The following is a 19,064-nucleotide window of genomic DNA, read 5'->3' as shown; positions in this document are numbered from 1 at the left end:
GTAAGAAAATATACACAAAATTAAGAGTGCATTCAAGGAGAGTATACTATATTCATGAATATATCACCTGAAGAATTGGCACACAGTGCATGTTCATCAGACTGGCCACTAGGGGCACTCTTTCTAAATTGCCTATTGGTAGATTGGCCTCCTGCAGCATTATCTGCCGCCCCCACCCCAACCCCGCCCAGTTCCAGCCAGTGGCCTGAGAACTGTGTGGCAGATTAAGGGCCCTCTAGGGCTGGCTCAGTGCTCAGCTCTAATACTCTCTTTGGCTAAAACAGAGGTGGATGAGTGTGAGAATCTGTAGTCACAAAGGGATTCTTCCTTTGAGAAATCATCCCAGAATCATGATGATACGGCTGTTTTCTCTTGGGAAGGAGAGATTTAGTCCTGTGGTTTCTGCTGTGCTACTCACCTTGGTCTGAGGCAACACACCAGGAGGAACCCCACACACACTACACCCAGCAGCGAGACAGACGTGGAGATGGCCACTGTAAAAGAACAGAACAAAGCTGGAGCCATGCTGAGAATCCTAAGAACTCATTCATTGCTACGAACTGGAAAATCCTGTATGTCCTACATTCTTGCAGAGAAATCCAAATGCTTTCCCAATCGGCTCACCATTATTAACATTTCTTGAGGGCCACATAACTTGCTCTACTCTATTTCTGGGCAAAAATATGCCCTCTTCCCTGTCGACACTGCCAATCCAACCCATCCCCAGCCGTGTTACCCCACACCCCTGCTCTGATGCTTGTGCTTGCTAAGTAAAGTGACTGTGATCAAGGATGGAAAGGAGGAAAAGGAGGCGCCTCCAAGCCAAAGCTGGGTGATAGGAGGTAGAGAGGAGGAGGAGAAGGAGGAGATGGTGGCTAGCCCTTCCAGAAGAGGAAGAGTTCCTTCCTGCCACTAAATCCAAAGTGAAAAAAAGATGTCTCTGTTCTTCAACTTCACAGATTTAAGAACTGCATGCAGTGCCACTTTCCTTCCAATTCCATCATCTTTTTAGATTTTTAAAAAAATTTTTAAACCTAATTTGAAAGGCAGAGAGACAGAGACAGAAAGATCTCTCCTCCACTAGTTCACTCCCCAAATGCACCCATGCAGGACACCTGGAAGAAGCTCCTGGCTCCTGGCTTCATAACCGCTCAGCACCAGCTGTTATGGCCATTTGGGAAGTGAACCAGTGGATGGAAGACACCTCTCTCTCTCCCCCCCCCCCCAGTATTTCAATAGGTAAAATACATCTTTAAAAAATGATTGGGCTCCTACCACCCATTTGGGAGACCTGGATTCAGTTCCTGGTTCCCTCCACCTGCAATAGCAAGCATCTGGGGACTTGGCCAGTGGATGGACTGGATCTCTTTCTCTTTCTCACTAGTGGGTAAATAAAACTTTAAAAAATCCAGTTGAGATAGAAATGAACCCCAATCTCCAACAAGCCTTGTGAATATCAATATGCACAGAACGGGTTAGAGAAATACATAGTACACCAGAGTACTACATATCATCTTTATTTTTAAACTTCTCATATTTTTAATGACTAATCAGAAGAGCAAAACTATATAAACAAAGCAACATTTAAGTAACTAAAATCAGCATAGAAAAGTTGCTACTGTAACAGAAAACATGCAAAAGTAAGTAAAGATGTTTTGAGCGCTCAGACTTAACATTAATCGTCATTATGACTTTAAAAAAAGAATTTTTTCAAAGAGATCCTCACCACGACACGTTGTAATCAAACTCACCACAGTGAAACACAAAGAAAAGATCCTAAAATGTGCAAGAGAGAAACGCCAGATTACTCTCAGAGGATCTCCAATTAGACTTACAGCTGACTTCTCATCAGAAACCCTACAAGCCAGGAGAGAATGGCGAGATATAGCCCAGGTACTAAGAGAAAAACTGCCAGCCCAGAATATTATATCCTGCAAAGCTCTCATTTGTGAATGAAGGTGAAATAAAGACCTTTCACAGCAAACAGACATTGAAAGAATTTGTCGCCACTTGTCCAGCCCTGCAAAAGATGCTTAAAGATGTGTTACATACAGAAACACAGAAACACGGTCACCAATATGAAAGAAGGTAAAGGAAGGAAACCTCACAGCAAAAGATCACAGGAATCTCAAACCAGATATTAGAAAATATCTTTGGCAAATGGCAGGGCAAAGTTACTCCTTCTCAATAGTCACATTGAATGTTAATGGCTTGAACTGTCCAGTTAAAAGACACCGATTGGCTGATTGGGTTAAGGAACAAAACCCATCTTTTTGCTGCTTACAAGAAACTCATCTTTCCAACAATGATCCATACAGACTGAAAGTGAAAGGCTGGAAAAAGATATACCATGCCAACAGAAATGAAAAAAGAGCGGGCGTAGCCATCTTAATATCGGACAACATAAACTTTACCACAAAAACTGTCAGGAGAGACAAAGAGGGGCACTATTTAATGATTAAGGGATCCATTCAACAGGAAGATATAACGATTATCAATGTATATGCACCTAATCACAGGGCACCAGCTTATTTAAAAGACTTGTTAAGGGACTTAAAGGGAGACTTAGACCCCAATACAATAGTACTGGGGGACTTCAATACTCCACTCTCAGAGATAGACAGATCAACAGGACAGAAGATCAACAAGGAGACAGCAGATTTAAATGACACTATAGCCCAAATGGATCTAACAGATATCTACAGAACATTTCATCCTACATCTAAGGACTTTACATTCTTCTCAGCAGTACATGGAACCTTCTCTAGGATTGACCACATACTAGGCCATAAAGCAAGTCTTAGCAAATTCAAGAGAATTAGAATCATACCATGCAGCTTCTCAGACCACAAAGGAATGAAATTGGAAATTAGCAACTCGGGAATCCCCAGAGCACGTGCAAACACATGGAGATTGAACAACATGCTCCTGAATGAACAATGGGTCATAGAAGAAATTAAAATAGAAATCAAAAATTTTCTGGAGTAAATGAGGATAACAGCACAACATACCAAAACCTATGGGATACAACAAAAGCAGTGTTAAGAGGAAAATTTATATCAATAGGTGCCTACATCAAGAAATTGGAGAGGCACCAAATAGATGAGCTTTCAAGTCATCTCAAGGATCTAGAAAATCTGCAGCAAACCAAACCCAAACCCAGTAGGAGAAGAGAAATAATTAAAATCAAAGAAGAAATCAACAGGATTGAATCCAAAAAAACATTACAAAAAATCAGCCAAACAAGGAGCTGGTTTTTTGAAAAAATAAACAAAATTGACACCCTATTGGCCCAACTAACTAAAAAAAGAAGAGAAAAGACCCAAATCAATAGGATCAGAGATGAAAAAGGAAATGTAACAACAGACACCACAGAAATAAAAAGAATCATCAGAAGTTACTACAAGGACTTGTATGCCAGCAAACAGGGAAATCTATCAGAAATGGACAGATTCTTGGACACATACAACCTGCCTAAATTGAGCCAGGAAGACATAGAAAACCTAAACAGACCCATAACTGACACAGAAATTGAAACAGTAATAAAGGCCCTCCCAACAAAGAAAAGCCCAGGACCAGATGGATTCCCTGCTGAGTTCTACCAGACATTTAGAGAAGAACTAACTCCAATTCTTCTCAAACTATTCAGAACAATCGAAAAAGAGGGAATCCTCCCAAATTCTTTCTATGAAGCCATCATCACCTTAATTCCTAAGCCGGAAAAAGATGCAGCATTGAAAGAGAATTACAGACTAATATCCCTGATGAACATAAATGCAAAAATCCTCAATAAAATTCTGGCCGATAGAATCCAACAACACATCAGAAAGATCATCCACCCAGACCAAGTGGGATTTATCCCTGGTATGCAAGGATGGTTCAACGTCCGCAAAACAATCAACGTAATACACTACATTAACAGACTGCAGAAGAAAAACCATATGATTCTCTCAATAGACGCAGAGAAAGCATTTGATAAAATACAACACCCTTTCATGATGAAAACTCTAAGCAAACTGGGTATGGAAGGAACATTCCTCAATACAATCAAAGCAATATATGAAAAACCACGGCCAACATCCTATTGAATGGGGAAAAGTTGAAAGCATTTCCGCTGAGATCTGGTACCAGACAGGGATGCCCACTCTCACCACTGCTATTCAATATAGTTCTGGAAGTTTTGGCCAGAGCTATTAGGCAAGAAAAAGAAATTAAAGGGATACAAATCGGGAAGGAAGAACTCAAACTATCCCTCTTTGCAGATGATATGATTCTTTATTTAGGGGACCCAAAGAACTCTACTAAGAGACTACTGGAACTCATCGAAGAGTTTGGCAAAGTAGCAGGATATAAAATCAATCCACAAAAATCAACAGCCTTTGTATACACAGGCAATGCCACGGCTGAGGAAGAACTTCTAAGATCAATCCCATTCTCAATAGCTACAAAAACAATCAAATACCTTGGAATAAACTTAACCAAGGATGTTAAAGATCTCTACGATGAAAACTACAAAACCTTAAAGAAAGGAATAGAAGAGGATACCAAAAAATGGAGAAATCTTCCATGCTCATGGACTGGAAGAATCAATATCATCAAAATGTCTATTCTCCCAAAAGCAATTTATACATTCAACGCAATACCAATCAAGATACCGAAGACATTCTTCTCAGATCTGGAAAAAATAATGCTGAAATTCATGTGGAGACACAGAAGACCTCGAATAGCCAAAGCAATCTTGTACGACACAAACAAAGCCGGAGGCATCACAATACCAGATTTCAGGGCATACTACAGGGCAGTTGTTATCAAAACAGCATGGTACTGGTACAGAAACAGATGGATAGACCAATGGAACAGAATAGAAACACCGGAAATCAATCCAAACATCTACAGCCAACTTATATTTGATCAAAGATCCAAAACTAATCCCTGGAATAAGGACAGCCTATTCAATAAATGGTGCTGGGAAAATTGGATTTCCATGTGCAGAATCATGAAGCAAGATCCCTACCTTTCACCTTACACAAAAATTCACTCAACGTGGATTAAAGACTTAAATCTACGACCTGAAACCATCAAATAATTAGAGAGCATTGGAGAAACCCTGCAAGATATAGGCACAGGCAAAGACTTCCTGGAAAATACTCCAACAGCACAGGCAGTCAAAGCCAAAATTAACATTTGGGATTGCATCTAATTGAGAAGTTTCTGTACTTCAAAAGAAACAGTCAGGAAAGTGAAGAGGCAACCGACAGAATGGGAAAAAATATTTGCAAACTATGCAACAGATAAAGGGTTGATAACCAGAATCTACAAAGAAATCAAGAAAATCCACAACAACAGAACAAACAACCCACTGAAGAGATGGGCCAAGGACCTCAATAGACATTTTTCGAAAGAGGAAATCCAAATGGCCAGCAGACACATGAAAAAATGTTCAAGATCACTAGCAATCAGAGAAATGCAAATCAAAACCACAATGAGGTTTCACCTCACCCCGGTGAGAATGGCTCACATCCAGAAATCTACCAACAATAGATGCTGGAGAGGATGTGGGGGAAAAGGGACACTAACCCACTGTTGGTGGGAATGCAAACTGGTTAAGCCACTATGGAAGTCAGTGTGGAGATTCCTCAGAAACCTGAACATAACCCTACCATACAACCCAGCCACTCCACTCCTTGGAATTTACCCAAAGGAAATTAATTTGGCTAATAAAAAAGCCATCTGCACATTAATGTTTATTGCAGCTCAATTCACAATAGCTAAGACCTGGAATCAACCCAAATGCCTATCAACAGTAGACTGGATAAAGAAATTATGGGACATGTACCCCATAGAATACTATACAGCAGTAAGAAACAACGAAACCCAGTCATTTGCAACAAGATGGAGGGATCTGGAAAACATCATGCTGAGTGAATTAAGCCAGTCCCAAAGAGACAAATATCATTTGTTTTCCCTGATCGGTGACAACTGAGCACCAAAGGGGAAACCTGTTGAAGTGAAATGGACATTATAAGAAACAATGACCTGATCAGCTTTTGTCCTGACTCTAGGTGTACAATGTAATACTTTATCCTTTTTAGTATTTGTTGTTGTTGTTGTTGTTCTAGTACTAGTGGTTGAACTCTGTAATTAACACACAATTATTCTTAGGTGTTTAAATTTTAACTGAAAAGTGATCCCTGTTAAATTTCAGAGTGGAAAAAGAGAGGGAGGAGATGCAGAATTTGGGACATGCACAATCAGTCTTGCCCCAAATGATGGAGTTAGAAATGTGCCAGGGTATTCCAATACAATCCCATCAAGGTGGCATGTACCAATGCCATCTCACTAGTCCAAGTGATCAATTTCAGTTCACATTCGATGGCTGGGATAGGTCTAAGAAACAAAGGGATCACACAAACAAGACAAGTGTCTGCTAATACTAACTGATAGAATCAAAAAGGGAGAGAAGGATCCAGCATGGGAAGTGGGATACACAGCAGACTCATAGAATGGCAGATGTCCTAAACAACACTCTGGCCTCAGAATCATCCCTTAGGGCATTCGGATCTGGCTGAAGAGCCCATGAGAGTATTGTAGGCATGGAAAGCCAAGATACCATGGAAAAGAAAAAAAGAAGAAGACCTAAATGAAAGATCTCTGTTAGTGAGATCCCAGTGGAAAGAACGGAGCCATCAAAGAAGGAGGTACCTTTCTCTGAAGGGAGGAGAGAACTTCCATTTGACTGTGACCCTATCGGAATAAGATCAAAGTCAGCGAACCCTAAAGGCTTCCATAGCCCTGGCAACTCATGACTAGAGCCTAGGGAGATTACTGACGCCATGAACAGGAGTGTCAAATTGTTAAGTCAGCAATAGGAGTTACTGTGTACTTACATCCCATGTGGGATCTGTCCTTAATGTGTTGTCTAATGTGCAGTGATGCTATAACTAGTACTGAAACAGTATTTTTACACTTTGTGTTTCTGCGTGGGTAAAAACTGATGAAATCTTTACTAATTATATACTGAATCGATCTTCTGTATATAAAGATAATTGGAAATGAAAAAAAAAACCTGGTGTTAAATTGGAAATGGCATAGAAAATTAATTAATTTTTAAAAAAATATTATGTAGGATCTCTGCCTTTAATGTGCTGTTCACTCTTATTTAATGCTATAACTAGTACACCAACAGTATTTTTTTTTCACTTTGTGTTGCTATATGGGGGCAAACTGTTGAAATCGTTACCTAATATATACTAAACTGATCTTTTGTATATAAAGAGAATTGAAAATGAATCATGATGTGATTGGAAGGGGAGGGGGAGCGGGAAAGGGGAGGGTTGTGGGTGGGAGAGAAGTTTTGGGAGGGGGAAGCCATTGTAACCCATAAGCTGTACTTTGGAAATTTATATTCATTAAATAAAAGTTTAATAAAAAAAAGAATTTTTTCAGAACTTTTTTTCAGAACTCTATGGGAAGCTATGTCTTCATGTTCACTAACAGGTGTGGCATGCATTTACTGCTAGGAGTGTTTACTGGAAAAGGCAAGTTGATGTAAGCTGTAGTTCTGCTTTCATAGTGCTTCTTCCTCGTTCCTGTTAAATGAGAATAAAAGTTACAGGGCTCCAGGGCCAATGACAAAACAAAGCAATTCGAATTAGAGAAAAGATTCTAAAATGTGCAAGAGAGAAACGTCAGATTACTCTCAAAGGATCTCCAATTAGACTCACAGCAGACGTTATAAAAGAGATGGCTAACATTTTTCTGTAATAGCATAGCCAAAATAAGAGCTTAAATTATAATCTCATAGCTATATTTACTTCGCCATCAGCGAAGTAAACAGTAAGTAGAAAAAACCTCCCTTTCAGACCAAAGGGAAAGAAAGTTTTAAAGTGAGAATATAATTTTCCTCATGGGCATTGTCTACCTTAGAAAAACTACTACAGAACATGCCTGTGACTATAGATTTGTAGTTCAGGCCACCAAAGATTAGAGATGGGACTTGGGTACTCCCTTGACTTGCATCCTCTGGTCTGCTTTGACAAAAACACAGAAATATGGTCATCAATATGAAAGAAGGTAAAGAAAGGAAACCTCACAGGAAGCTCATTTCTCTTTGACATAGAATTAAAATCTGATTCTCTGTTAAAGCAATGTGTTAAAGTAATCTATTATGTTCTCTTGATGTTTGTTAAATTCTAATTGTTCAAAAACAGCTGAATTTTTATTAAGAGCTATGGGTTATTTAAATATGTGCTTATTTTCAAAGATTTGAATAATCACCTTGTAACAATGATCAAATTTAGTCTATATTATGTCATGATTTTAAGGAATCTTATTTCAACCAGATATTTTGGATTTTGAGCCTTCTTGGCATTCTTGACAGGCATGCAAAAAATCAAAGTTTCAAACATTCTGGACTCTAAAATTTCCAGTAAATCTTGGACTTTGGTTTTTCCAGTTTGGGCCCAACTGAAAAAATCAAAGGACCTATGTCTCTCATCTTATAGAGAAACCAACTAATCAGACTATATGGATTATATTACAAGTACTGTCAAGAGGTGACATGGTACTAAAATTTAAGTTTCTATAATGGAAAATGCTATTAATACAAATGTTTGAGAATTAACAAGTCTAATGATCTTGTGTTACTAGACATGATAGTTATCTTAATGAGAAAGCCCCAGAGGCCTAAAGGGTTAAATACTTGTAAAATCCTACAGGTGCTTTCAAAAATACTGTGAAGTAAGCAAGTGCCTCTTGTTGGTTGATGAGTTTATAATTTTAAACATGGCAACTGAAAGTCTTTTGTCATCCACAGTTATATATGATTTCCTGCTCATAAAACTAAAGTGTTGTTGGTTCTGTGTTTAGCTGTCCTCCTATAGGTTCCTATGGACTTTTTCCAGCCACTTCTATTGTATTCAGTACTTTGGGATGGCTCTGTAAACAGATGAAGCCAATAATGTATTAACAGTACCAACTGAGAGGAATTATGGTTAACTGAGGTTACTAAAAACAAAAAGCAATTCAAATCAATTGGCAATCTACAAAAAGAGTTAAAGATTTTAAAAGCTATTATTAAAATTGCTATATTGGTCTATTATGTTATGTTATATGTGTGCACATACTGTATGTCCACATGGGAAAATCTATTAAGAATTTTAATTGGCTTATAGATAATTGTCCATAAATTTAAGCTGCTAAAATTAATCAAAGATACGTTTTAATTCGTGTGACCTGAATCTCTGTATCATATGTTTTAAACTTGTTGGTAGAAAGAAACTAAAAACATTTTATATGGTTGTGCTTAAGTTTACTGGTTAAACAAACTACACCATGTTAGATATTTAAGAGGTGTTTACATGATTCTTGAAATTTATAGAAGGCATTGGACCTTCTGGTAAATGTTTTCTTAAGTTGTTATCTAATGGTTGAAACTGTTTGCTAAGTATTCATGTGATATTGCTATTGTCAGCAAGCGATCTAGGACTTGCTCCCTCATTTCTCTATTCTAAGCCCAACGTGTTCTTTCATTTCTCTATTCTCCTCAAGGTAGGAAACTAATTCTATTATGAAGGAATCTGTAGCACACACAATTTAATCTTTAGACCTTATAAAAGAGATGGCTAACATTTTTCTGTAATAGCATAGCCAAAATAAGAGCTTAAATTATAATCTCATAGCTAGATTTACTTCGCCATCAGCGAAGTAAACAGTAAGTAGAAAAAAAACCTCCCTTTCAGACCAAAGGGAAAGAAAGTTTTAAAGTGAGAATATAATTTTCCTCATGGGCATTGTCTACCTTAGAAAAACTACTACAGAACATGCTTGTGACTATAGACTTGTAGTTCAGGCCACTGAAGATTAGAGATGGGACTTGGGCACTCCCTTGACTTGCATCCTCTGGTCTGCTTTAACACAAACCAGGAGGAAAAAAAAGCTAGGCATCAGAAGCAATGGGTGGCAGGCCTATTAATGGTTGATCTATACAGTGATCTGCCCTTAAGGAGACACAACAAGCCAGTCCACTGCAGTGGCTTTCAATGTGGTAAGCCTGGGCTTCAGCAGATGTCAGCTTGTGAAGAGCCCTGGCAGCTCTGCCAAGAGTTGGATCACTGGAAATGGACCTGCCCTGGAGTCGAAGGATGCCCAGGTCAGAGCCACAGATATTACTGGCTCTAAGCTGAAAAGCCCTTCACTCAGCCCAACTTCCAAAGTGACCACTGCAGCTGAGGGGACGGCCAAGAAGGGTCAGCAACATTGAAGGCAGAACTGTAAATTTCTTGTTAGAGATGCCCCCTGCCTTTACCTGGCCAGCTCTCCTCCCAGGCCAGCAAAGTAATGAATCAACACAGTGCCTTCCCCTAGGAGGTTCACACCTCCCTTAGAATGTACCCCATGTGAAGAGATAGATGGGTCTGGGCCTCTTAACTTACAAGGCCTAAAGCCCACCAGATTATTACCAAGCCCCTTCTGTCAGGTTCTATTTGCCTCTCAATCAGAAAACTTAATTGTAGCTTAGACAGCACCTTTCTTAGCTCCTCTAATAATGACTCTGTCCTTTGTTCTAGACCCTGTCTAGCGCACTTGGGCCTCATTCCTTCGTAATCATAACCTCTACTCTACCACCAATGGCTCTACTCCCAACCTGTGTGTACTGATGGTCCTCTTCCCCACTTAATGCTGTATAATTGTTCAGCCCTGGTTAATGCCACTCTTAGGATCATTGGTTACTATCCTCACCCTGTCTTTTATGACCTTGTCTAAATATGATCAGAGTCGGCGAACTTGGAAGGCTTCCATAGCCTTGGCAACTCATGACGAGAGCCTAGGGTGGTCACTGATGCCATCAACTAGAGTGTCAATTTGTTGGGTCAACAACAGGAGTCACTGTGCACTTGCTCCTCATGTGGGATCTCTGTCCTTAATATGCTGTACATTGTGATTTAATGCTATAACTAGTACTCAAACAGTATGTTTCAGTTTGTGTTTCTATGTGGGTGCAAACTGTTGAAATCTTTACTTAATATATACTAAATTGATCTTCTGTATATGAAGAGAATTGAAAATGAATCTTGATGTGAATGGAAGGGGAGAGAGAGCAGGAGAGGGTAGGGTTGCAGGTGGGAGGGAAGTTATGGGAGGGGGAAACCATTATAATCCATAAGCTGTACATTGGAAATTTATATTCATTAAATAAAAGTTAAAAAAATAACATAAAAAATAAAAGAAAGAAGGGATTTTATGCACTGATGTGGAAGGATCTCCAGGATACTTCATTAAGTGGAAGCGAAGTACAGAACAGTAAAAATAAAACCAGTGTCCAGCTCATTTAGCCCCCGAGTGCTTGTTTCCAGACTGCCTCTCTGGAAGCGTGCCCTGAAACCTGGGAACAGGCGTTGCTTCCTTTCTACAAGATAATTTTTAGTCACAACTGAGAATTTTTTTAACTATCTTTCTAACTTTTTAAATATGTATATTTTATCTGTAATTGCTTTTGAAGTCTTCGTCGTTAAAGATTTATTTATTTATTTGAAAGGCAGAGTTACAGAGAAAGAGAGGGAGAGACATACATAGAAAGAGAAAAATTTTCCCAAATGACTGCAACAGCTGGTTCTGAGCCAGGCCAAAGACAGGAGCCTGCAATTCATCTGGGTCTCTGTCTACCCACGTGGGTGGCAGGGGCCCACGTACTTGAGCCATCTTCTGCCGCTTTCCCAGGCGCATTAACAGAGAGCTGGACTAGAAGTGAAATAGCGGGGGTGGGGGCCAGCACCGGCCCCTCCATTCCCCTTCTTCCTCCTGTTGTCTTCTCTGAACTTTCTTCTCCTCCCTTCTTCTTTTCCTATTCTTCTTACAAACACTTCCCATTTTCCTCCTTATCGTCACTTGTCTGTTCCCTCTCTTTTTCTCCTAGCCTTAACGCTGCATGTGTCTTCTGTAGGAGGAAGCACTTTATTGTGAGAAAAGTGGGGGTCCCTCTGTAAAGCTTAGGGTGCCCCTGTCCTGTGGGAGATGAATGCGGCTGCTGGCAGAAACATGGAGTAAGTGTGGCAACAGTGGGCCCGGGCAGTTTCCTGGACAAGAGTCCTGCATTGCCGAGCAGAAGTGAAGCAGGAGGCCCTTTCTGTGGTACAGCAACTGTCTGGTGTCAACGTCACTAGCATGACAGGGAGAAGCAAGCAGTATGGACATAAGATGTCATGACAAACGAAGCTGTCCATTACCAAGATACCACAGAACGTAGCTGTTTGGATGGAGGCACTTCTGAGGGTGGAGGTGATGCTGGGCGGCAGGCCTAGAGCAGGACTGTTCAGCCTGCTGGCTCTGGGGTCATCCCAAGCATAAGCACGCCAGACAAAGGAGAGTGAGTACGTACCAGTGACATCTCTGGAACTGTAGGGATAAGCACCTGCAGAGGAGAGAGAACAGCCGAGTCAGGGCTGCAGTCCTTAAGGCACTAGTTTCTCATGGAGCCCAAGAAATTCGGGAAATCTTGGCTCCCATCTTCGAACCTTGGGAGACCCACCAGTAGCATCACCAAAATCATTTCAGTAAAGAACACGCAGGAAACTCACTGAGGTGCTGGGACATCCTTCCGAATTGGGCAGGACCTAAAGCAGGCCCAGAATCCCAAGAGCTTCTCTACCCACAGACAATGGCTCCAGATGGCAGAATGTGTCCATCGCCCTCCCATGGGGTCCAGTTCAGATGGGTGTTCAGAGCTTTGCCATGGGCTCTGCTGGGCAGCTCAATAAGGTTGGCCACATCGCACTGTGGAGGTGGATTTTTCTTTTCCAGTTTTCCCAGCTGGACTAAGCCAGGCAGAAAGTGTGCGCCACAGAGAACAGAAACCAGGCAAAGGAGGCTGTGGCAGGTGCAGAAGGCAGCAAGGCCACTAGGTCAGTGGTGACTCCGGACTGAACGGTGCAAGATCCCTACCCAAATCTCAGAAGCAGTACGTGGGGAACCGGCCTCTGCTCAGGCAAAGCTAGTGCTAACCTGTTGTCTCGTGGAAGATGGAGGGCGTGGGTTCCAAGGTCTTTGTTGTTGTCTGAGATGGGGCTTGGGAGGACTCATGACTGCCTATCCCTGTGGTTCCTGTGGAAGGTGACGTGGATGGCATCAGCTGGGAGCCTGGTACAATAGCTGTCCCTGTGGCCACTGTGGTGTCTGACTCGGGAGAGAATGTGGCCGGGCCTGCAGGAGATTTCAAGATGGTGAGAACACAAGTATTTAGACTGGTGTCTTCTGAGTTCCAGCAGAGGGTGGGTCTCAGGACACACTCCAGGGAGCCCACCCCCGCCAGCCCTGCCCCAGCATAATGCCCCCCTTCGGTGGTGACACATCCAAGTTGATGGGGCTTATCATTACTTATCATGGTGCATATACAGGAAAAACCCTAAAGAGCTGCATATTCAAGCTTGCTGCCTGGAGAAGACATTCACATGCTCAAAGATGTAGCTCAACAACACAAGGCAGGCTGGCGTTGTGAGGTAGCATGCAAAGCCGCCGTCTGCATCCCACATAGGCACCTGTTGCAGTCCCAGATGCTCCACTTCTGATCCAGCTCCCTGCTAACAGGCCTGGGAAAACAGAAGAAGGAGGCCCAAGTCCTTGGGCTGCTGCACCCATGTGGGAGACCCATATGCAGCCCCTGGCTCCTGGCTTTGGCCTGGCCCAGCCCTGTCCCTTGTGGCCATTTGGGGAGTGAGCCAGCGGATGGAAGATCTCTTAGCACTCTCCCTCTCTCTCTCTGTCTCGCTCTGTCTCTGCCTTGTCCTCTCTGTTAAATAAATAAATCTTAAACACACACACACACACACACACAAGGGGGCTGTGTTTCCCAAAAAGCTAAGATTCTAAAGATTCTGGTTTTCTTTTTTACATGTTGGCAAACAATTTTGAAATATGGGGAAGCCTGGCCGACACCGTGGCTCAACAGGCTAATCCTCCGCCTTGCGGCGCCGGTACACCGGGTTCTAGTCCCGGTCGGGGTGCTGGATTCTGTCCCGGTTGCCCCTCTTCCAGGCCAGCTCTCTGCTGTGGCCCGGGAGTGCAGTGGAGGATGGCACAAGTGCGTGGGCCCTGCACCCCATGGGAGACCAGGAGAAGCACCTGGCTCCTGCCTTCGGATCAGCGCGGTGTGCAGGCCGCAGCGCGCCAGCCGTGGCGGCCATTGGAGGGTGAATCAATGGCAAAGGCAGACCTTTCTCTCTGTCTCTCTCACTGTGCACTCTGCCTGTCCAAAAAAAAAAAAAGAAAGAAAGAAATATGGGGAAGCCTGAGATTTGGCTTGTCTGATCTCAGTGGTGTGTATTTGAGGGGTATATCCTGATTTAGCTTCAGTCTCAGGGAGGGAGACTGCCTTGCCCCTTCTTGGCAGATGGCTGTCCCTACACTGTTAAGTAAGGTGTGGCATAGCTGTTTCCTATCTTGTCTCCATGGCAACTGGGTCTTCTAACAGATACAGAACTTAGAAAACGCAGCCTTAGAGCAAAGCACCTGGTGAGGCCAAGCGTCACAATGCTCTTGACACGTGACTGCAGCCTGTGTCCCCGTCCTCTCCCAGCCACCTACGTGGTGAGAGGTCCCCTACAATTAACCCTTCGTTACGGCCTCACATGCCCCTCACCTTACTCAAGCTGTCAGCACGCCAGGGTCCCCCGCATCTAGAGTCCCCCCCAGACCGAGCATTCACATCCAAGCATACGCTCACATCAGTCTGTATCAAATGTTACTCTCTCACAGCCAAGCTTTCAGCTGCACAGTTCGGCCTCAGCAAAGGACATCTGACCAAGTGACTGGGACACAGATGCAAGGCTCGGAGAGGTGACTTGGTGATTATCTGATGTATTGGGCAAATCAAAAGTGACTCTGTTTGCTCCCAATTATAAAACTATCGGGTTCCCTGAGCCCAGGTTTCTCCTCCCAGAATGTAACCCACTGGACATCTGGGCATCTATTCAGGCCTATCCACGTTGCTTCTGTGAGAAACAAAGAAATTGATGCAAACATGCTATTGATCCTGCTGCTTGCTATGCCACGTATAAATGAGCCACATTGTCTCTTCTCCAGGAGTACTATGTTTTCTGCCAGCACCCATAAAATGGTGGCAGGCTAATGTGGTACAAACGAGACCACATCTCAGGCTGTTTCTGGTTTGTGATAAGGATAAGTGTCTACAACTAAGCATAAGTTGATATATTAACAGAGAGCTTTAAACCACTATTCATTGTGCACATACGGAATCTAGACATCAAGCAACTCTGATTTTAAAAAGAAAATTACAGCCACTATAAATCCTGACTCCTGCCCTTAACAAAGTCTGTTCTGTTACCTAAGTTGGCAGCAGAACAGCAGCAGTGGTCCAGGAATGTTCAGGATTCGGGTGGGGAGCTGGGTGGTAGTAGGGAATGGAATCTTTAAAAAGTTTCCTGAGTTCCTACCTTTTCCAGAAGGGGAGGGGCTCTCTGGCTGTGGGGTCACCCTTGCCATCACTACGGTGGAGGGTGGCACTGGCCTTTGGTGAGTCAGGGAAGGGTCTCCTAGAGAGAGGATAACCACATGGCATTTACGATCCTGAGGGTGGAACTTGGGGGTGGCTTCAGAACTGGATATACATTGTGAAAACACGTAAATATACCATGGAGATATCGAACTTCCTAAGTCGGATTCAAAGTTCAGGAAATAAACAGCAATGTTTTCCAATCCAAATACAAAGACAGATAGCAAACTGTATTTATTTTTTTAAGATTTATTTTATTTATTTGAAAGGCAGAGTTAGACAGAGAGGGAGAGGAAAACAGAGAGAGGTCTTCCATCTGCTGGTTCACTCCCCAAATGGCCACAATGGCCAGAGCTGGGCCAGATCAAAGCCTGAAGCCAGGAGCTGTCTCTGAGTCTCCCATGGTGGTGGAGGGACCCAAAGACTTTGGCCATCTTCCAATGCTTCCACAGGCACATTAGCAGGGAGCTGGCTCAGAAGTGGAACAGCCGGGACTTGAACTGACACCCATATGGCATGCCAGCATTACAGGTAGCAGCTTTAACCCAGTATGCCACAGTGCCAACCCCAGCAAACTTTATTTGTAGCATTTCCAAAAAATACTGCACAAGTAAGGCATCAAAGTTATTTTTGGCTGGAACAGTATTAATGATGTTAACTCAGTTTTACAATATTGGATTTTCATGGGACAGTAAACAATTACTCAATAGATTCTGTTTGTTTAGAATGGAAAATCAGGGGCCAGTGTTGTGGCATAGCAGGTAAAGCCACTACCTGCGATGGCGATATCCCATATGGCCGCCAGTTCGAGTCCCTGCTGCTCCACTTCTGATGTAGCTCCCTGTTGATGCACCTAAGAAAGCAGTGGAAGATGGCCCAAGTGCTTGGACCCCTGCACCCATATAGGAGACCCAGAAAAAGCTCCTGGTTGCTAGCTTTGGTCTCACTCAGCCTCAGCCATTGCACCCATTTGGGGAGTGAACCAGCAGAGGGAAAATCTATCTCTCTCTTTGTGTGTGTGTGTATCTTCTGCTCTCTGTGTAACTGACTTTCAAATAAATAAATACATTTTTTAAAAAAAGCAGAAAAGAAGAAAATTGGAGCCTGCACTGTGGCTCACTTGGTTAATCCTCTGCCTGTGGCACTGGCATCCCATATGGGTGCTGGGTTCTAGTCCCGGTTGCTCCTCTTCGCTCCTCTTCCATTCCAGTTCTCTGCTGTGGCCCGGGATGGCAGTGGAGGATGGCCCAGGTGCTTGGGCCCCTGCACCCGCTTGAGAGACCATGAAGAAGCACCTGGCTCCTGGCTTCGATTCAGCGCAGTGCTGGCCGAGCAGCCATTTTGGGGAGTGAACCAATGGAAGGAAGACCTTTCTCTCTGTCTCTCTCTCTCTCACTGTCTTTAATTCTACCTATCAAATTTAAAAAAAAAAGGAAATCTTTCAAAGCACAAGAGGCTGGGAAAAACAATGATTGAAGGGAGTTGGTGGTAAAATGATGGAGGCAGCTCTGAACTAGGTGAAACCTAACTGGACTACAAGGTGTCTTCTTCCCTTCCCATCTGCCTGGTTCAGAGCCTACAGCTCCACTCCTTAGTACATTCATTCACCCAGATGACACGGAGCTTTACAGGAATGTAACTTTCCTTACAGTGGAAAGGCCCTTATTTTTGTCCTTGAATTACAGGTTCCAGTGGGTCCCAGGACAGGAGAGTCAGAGATCCACTCGGGGTTCCCACAGTTGCTGGCCACTCCCAGCCTCGCCTGGCTCCTCTGTTCAGTTCTACCCAGTGCCACAGGGAGCTTTACTCCTCAGCTGTATGATTCCTCCTTCCCCTCCCTGTGACTTCTGTTCTGAAGAGAAGGATGGGGAGAAGGGCTATCTACCACTACGAATCCCATGAGATTTTTTTTTTTGAGGAATCCTCCAGCAGAGTGAGTTCCCTATGGGACAGTCCCCTCCCAGCCCCTGCCCCATACAGGAGTTCAGAATCCTGGCCAATGTTATACAAATTTGAGAAAGCATCTAGCTCACTGCTGGACAGAGCCAAGACTTATTAAGTCAGGACATGGGTCAATCTTTACTTTTCTAGAGGCGGGAAGGGGGAGTAGAAGTGGGCTTAGTATTCCTGGAAATAGCACCTAGTGGCTTCCACCTCAACAGCTTTTGGCTTCTTTTAGGATGTCTGTGCAGTTGTAGACCATTGTAGGGGAAAACCTGAGAACTGTAAGATACCACACACAGTGACTAAGCTAAGGGAGACATTGCTGCGCAGGTCTGTTCCAGGCCTTGGGACTGAGCAGTAATGGGGAAAACATTTCCCTGCAGTCTGTTTCCGTGGGGAAAATAAAAAAATAAAATAAAATAAAACTCCCTTGTAAGCACGTATCCTTTCTGTAACCCAAATCCTTGCTACCATAAATCTCAAAGCAAGCATTCCCAGTAGTGTCAGTTCATATTTACCACCGAATTCCACTGAATCCTCACACAACCTGCAGTGTGAACACGGGGTTCACTTCCTAGAAGACCATCCAGAGCTCCATAGATTAAGGGCCCTCCCTGAGACCTCACAGATAGTAAATGGCAGAGCCAAGAAGTGAACCCAGAATTGAGTGAACCAAACACCCATGTTTCTACAACTAAAGAAGGTGTTTTTCAGTGTCCCATTGGTGTTTAGCCTCCGACTTCAACACAGAGCAGTGTGTTGGCCCTCAGATGGACTCATCTGGCCCCCATGCTGCATCTCTGCTCTTTGTGTGGCCTTGGCAGGGTGAAGAAGGACAAGTTCAGGAACCGGATACTTACTGATGCACTTGAGATTGGGAGTTGTCCAGTAGGCAATGTTTGTGGTTTTGTTAAACACACACTCCGTCAGGCTGGATGTCCCCGCTTTACGCTTGAAACCTGGGTTACAAGTATACCGCTCCCTGGAGCTCAGGTTGTAACTCTTGACCCGGATGGCTGCATGTTCAACAGATGTGGGCGTGGGGCATGTGACACCTGTAGAAGTGCAGATGAGAAGGAACAGATAAAAGATTTCAGTTTGCCAAGGGCAGATCTCCAGGTACAGCCAACAGTCAATAATTTGAAAGCCAAGGTCAAGGCTTATCCAAGGGGCGCCTTAGGATAAACCCCAGGATCCAAGCACGTAGAAGATGTTCTGGAAGGGTATCTCACTGTCTAGAAACCTTCCAGGAGCCACCCTGCATAGCTACAGACAAGAGAGTCACCAATGAAATCCCCTCCCGATCAGCCTCCAATTCCCATCTATCTCCAAATTCTCAGGATTGCCAGGGGCATCCAGCTCTCTGCACTCTGAACTAAGCCTCCAAGCCCTCTTGCTGAGCAAGAAGAGCTTTCAGATCAGTCTCCCGCGAGACTTCAATCCACGTACACAAGGCAGCCAGCAGGATCTGTCATGCACATTTGATACCATCACTCTTCCCTGGCTTTCCCCTGCTCTTATTTGGAGGATGAAGACTGACATCCTTTTTTTTTTTTTACTGACAGAGTGGACAGTGAGAGAGAGAGACAGAGAGAAAGGTCTTCCTTTTCAGTTG

The 19,064-nt window shown here is 43.3% G+C and overlaps 1 protein-coding gene across 4 annotated transcripts in view; it reads right to left on the bottom strand.

Annotated features, from left to right (window-relative positions):
- LOC133773575 (interleukin-15 receptor subunit alpha-like) overlaps window positions 1–19,064 on the bottom strand; it is a 41,516-nt gene that overhangs the window by 2,846 nt on the left and 19,606 nt on the right. Inside the window, exons 2-7 of one of the 4 annotated variants that reach the window (XM_062210986.1) lie at window positions 18,310–18,504; window positions 15,447–15,545; window positions 13,533–13,583; window positions 13,000–13,197; window positions 12,377–12,409; window positions 419–494 (exon numbers count right to left, since the gene is read on the bottom strand). In XM_062210986.1, the coding sequence (XP_062066970.1) occupies window positions 419–494; window positions 12,377–12,409; window positions 13,000–13,197; window positions 13,533–13,583; window positions 15,447–15,545; window positions 18,310–18,504 (652 nt within the window). The remainder of the gene's footprint in view (window positions 1–418; window positions 495–12,376; window positions 12,410–12,999; window positions 13,198–13,532; window positions 13,584–15,446; window positions 15,546–18,309; window positions 18,505–19,064) is intronic. The other 3 variants (XM_062210988.1, XM_062210987.1, XM_062210989.1) reach the window with 3 other exon arrangements.

The sequence above is a fragment of the Lepus europaeus genome, chromosome 14, assembly GCF_033115175.1.
Source record: "Lepus europaeus isolate LE1 chromosome 14, mLepTim1.pri, whole genome shotgun sequence".
Taxonomy (NCBI): domain Eukaryota; kingdom Metazoa; phylum Chordata; class Mammalia; order Lagomorpha; family Leporidae; genus Lepus; species Lepus europaeus.
This window is presented reverse-complemented; position numbering and strand designations above follow the sequence as displayed.